Here is a 2916-nt window from a genome sequence, read left to right as displayed (position 1 = left end):
CATATTTATAGTTCTGTCCTTTATTTCTTTAAACATATTAAATTGGTGTTTTTCTTTTATAGAAATGCTGTACATTACATTCCCCAACTCATTTGTCTTATAACTGGAAGTTCGTAACTTTTGACCTCCTTCACCCATTTCACCTACCCCCTGCCCCCACCTCTGGAAATATTTTTATTATTATTATTATTATTATTATTGTTGTTGTTGTTGTTGTTATTATTTTGATTCCACATACAAGTGAGATGATACAGTACAATTGACCCTTGAACAACATGAGTTTGAACTGCATGGATTTTTTTTTTAAAAATACAGTACAGTACTGTAAATGTATTTTCTCTTCCTTATGGTTTTTAAATAACATTTTCTTTTCTCTAGCTTACTTTATTGTATGAATACAGCATATAATACATTAACATACAACATACATGTTAATCGACTACTTATGTTATCAGTAATGATTCTGGTCAACAGTAGGCTATTATAGTTAAGTTTTCAGGGAGTCAAAAGTTATGTGTGAATTTTTCACTTGCAGGGGGTCAGTGCCCCTAACCCCCACATTGTTCAAGGGTCAACTATATTTGCCTTTCTCTATCTGACTCATTTCACTTGTCATAGTTATTTTACTGTTTCTCTCTGAATAGCTCTAACATTTGGGTCATTTTTAAGTCCAGTTTTGTTGATTGCTTTGTCCCCTGACAATAGATTAATTTTTTTCCCTTGCTTTCTTGTATGTCTTCTAATTTTTGATTGAGTATCAGCCATCACGTGTTAATTGAAATGGACATAAACAGAGTTTCGTCTAGGAAATGGGTGAGTCTCTTCTGTCAGGTCATCCGTGTGGTGGGGGGAAGTTTGGATCAGCCTGCTTAGATGCTGACCTTGGTTTGGGTTTTATTGTTATTGTGATGAACCTCAGGGTACCTAAGATTTCAGATTCCTTTGTGGTGGGCTTCCAGTGCCATGTGCTTAGGGCAAGGGCTGGAGGCACAGCGTTCTTGCTCTGCCCTAAGTTTTCAGCTGTCCTGTGTACCTGACCCATGGAGGGGACCTCTACACGTGCCTGCCTCCCCCCAGTGACTGCTGCTGCTCCTGCAGCTGTACCAGCCAAGCTGACTTGGGGCTAGGAGGGCTCCACTGTCCTACCCCAGGGTGTCTTGAGCAGGCCCTATGTGCCTGGGTCTTGGAGGGCGAAGCTTTCTCACATCCTGCTGCTCCTCCCTGCCATGTCCAGACTCCACTTTGTAGTTGGGGTGGGTGTGTGAGCTTTCCCTGCCCTCCGAGCTGTAACGGTCTGATTCCTGTTCCCTATTCAGTGGGGGTAGTTATTCCTCTGCCCTTCCCCATATACAAGGTGAGTCCCAGGTGGTGGATGTGGGCAGGACATCTTCCCCCTGCACCCTCCCAGGACCCCCTCCCCATCTCCCGCTGAGCTGTTGGAGAGAGGGCTCTTTGAGGAGGGGCTGCTCTGTTTATGGCTATATATGTCTTCGAGAAAAGAACTTCAAAATACAGGACAATAAAACAGAAGGACAAGCTGTATCAGGAAAGCATGATTTATTTGGCTCACAAAGGGTTGGTTCCCTGCTGGAGAAGGGCCTCCCAGAGGGGACACGCAGGGTCACAGAGGGATCCCGATCACCCTGCTACATCCTTGCCATAGGCTTCAGAGGGTCCGCTGGGCATGCTCTTCACCTGCCCCGTGCAGAACCTGGAGGCCACTGAAGACTTGTTCTACGAGGGGTGCCAGGGTGGCCCCCTGTGCCCTGGGAGCAGCTGGGTGGGAGGCTCGTGGTCAGAGGCAGCATGGGGTGCTACAGGAGGTGGGTCTGCAGAGCAGGGTGGGGCGGGTGGGCTGGCAGCCCCCGGATGACTGGCTGGAGAGGGCCACGAACACTAGGGGCTTATAGCTCACGGGCGCACACACAGAGGACTGGGAGGAGGGGACAACATATATGGCAGGCTTGCTGCTCACAGGCACGGACGCAGAGGGCTGGCAGCTCACGGGCACAGACACGGCAGGCTGGCAGCTCACGGGCACGGACACGGTGGGCTGGCAGCTCACGGGCACAGACACGGCGGGCTGGCAGCTCACGGGCACGGACACGGTGGGCTGGCAGCTCACAGGCACGGACACAGCAGACTGGCAGCTCACGGGCACGGACACGGTGGGCTGGCAGCTCACGGGCACGGACACAGCAGACTGGCAGCTCACGGGCACGGACACGGCGGGCTGGCAGCTCACGGGCACGGACACAGCGGGCTGGCAGCTCACGGGCACGGACACGGCGGGCTGGCAGCTCACGGGCACATAGCAGGACGTCTGGGAGGAGCTGGGGGTGCTGCAGGAAGCCTGGCAGCCCGTGGAGCAGCTGGTGTGGCACATGGTGGTGTGGGATTGGAGTGGAGTCAGAGAAGAGGGTGGTGATGTCTGGAGGCTCCTTCGCTGGGCGGCCTTTATACCCGGGCTGTAGGCGTCCTGGCCACACAGAAGCACAACTGTTGACTTCCTCATAGTTGTTTCCACCATGTTTCCCCCAACATCTTATCGTGGGACGCGCTCTCCTGTGCTACGCTCCACTATAATAAGTTTGGCTTAGAGGCCAACTTCTTCTGTAAACAGGATGTTCTGGTTTGCCTTTATGTGGGCTTTGGGCAATTTCTCCGGGCCGGTACTGTGCACACAGCACCCCTGGCTCCCCTCAGCACCGCGTCCTCTATTCCTTTCTGTCTCATGCGGTCAGTGGTGACTTTGAGGCAGTAATATATTTTGAGCTTCTATTTTGCACAGGAAAACATTAAACTAGGGATCTGTAAACTGGGAAGCAGGGAAGTCTGTGGGACGAATCTGGCCTGCCTCTTGTTTTGTAAATAAAGTTTTATTGGAAACAGCCATGCTCATTTGCTTACGTATTG

At 50.9% G+C, this 2916-nt stretch overlaps 1 protein-coding gene across 4 annotated transcripts; it reads right to left on the bottom strand.

Annotated features, from left to right (window-relative positions):
• Positions 1–1795: 1795 nt before the first annotated feature.
• LOC123802682 (uncharacterized) lies at positions 1796–2578 on the bottom strand. 4 transcript variants are annotated; one of them, XM_087861816.1, is made up of 2 exons: positions 2076–2578; positions 1796–1967 (listed from the first exon to the last, which is right to left on the bottom strand). In XM_087861816.1, the coding sequence occupies exons 1-2, from the start codon at positions 2528–2530 to the stop codon at positions 1796–1798; spliced, it is 627 nt and encodes a 208-aa protein (XP_087717942.1). In that variant the 5' UTR covers positions 2531–2578. The 4 variants fall into 4 exon arrangements, with proteins under 4 accessions (XP_087717942.1, XP_045669508.1, XP_087717940.1 ...); XM_045813552.2 differs by having other exon boundaries at positions 1796–1963; positions 2102–2386; XM_087861814.1 differs by having other exon boundaries at positions 1796–2060; positions 2226–2386.
• Positions 2579–2916: the final 338 nt, after the last annotated feature.

Source organism: Ursus americanus, chromosome 4 (assembly GCF_024610735.1).
Source record: "Ursus americanus isolate L20-20 chromosome 4, mUrsAme1.1.p, whole genome shotgun sequence".
Lineage (NCBI taxonomy): Eukaryota > Metazoa > Chordata > Mammalia > Carnivora > Ursidae > Ursus > Ursus americanus.
This window is presented reverse-complemented; position numbering and strand designations above follow the sequence as displayed.

Excerpts from the sequence above, each read along its gene's own strand:
- LOC123802682 (XM_087861816.1), bottom strand. The coding sequence starts at position 2,530 with ATGGTGGAAACAACTATGAGGAAGTCAACAGTTGTGCTTCTGTGTGGC. Across the intron at positions 1,968-2,075 it reads GTGAGCTGCCAGCCCGCCGT|CAAGCCTGCCATATATGTTG; the intron begins GTCTGTGCCCGT and ends GCCTGTGAGCAG.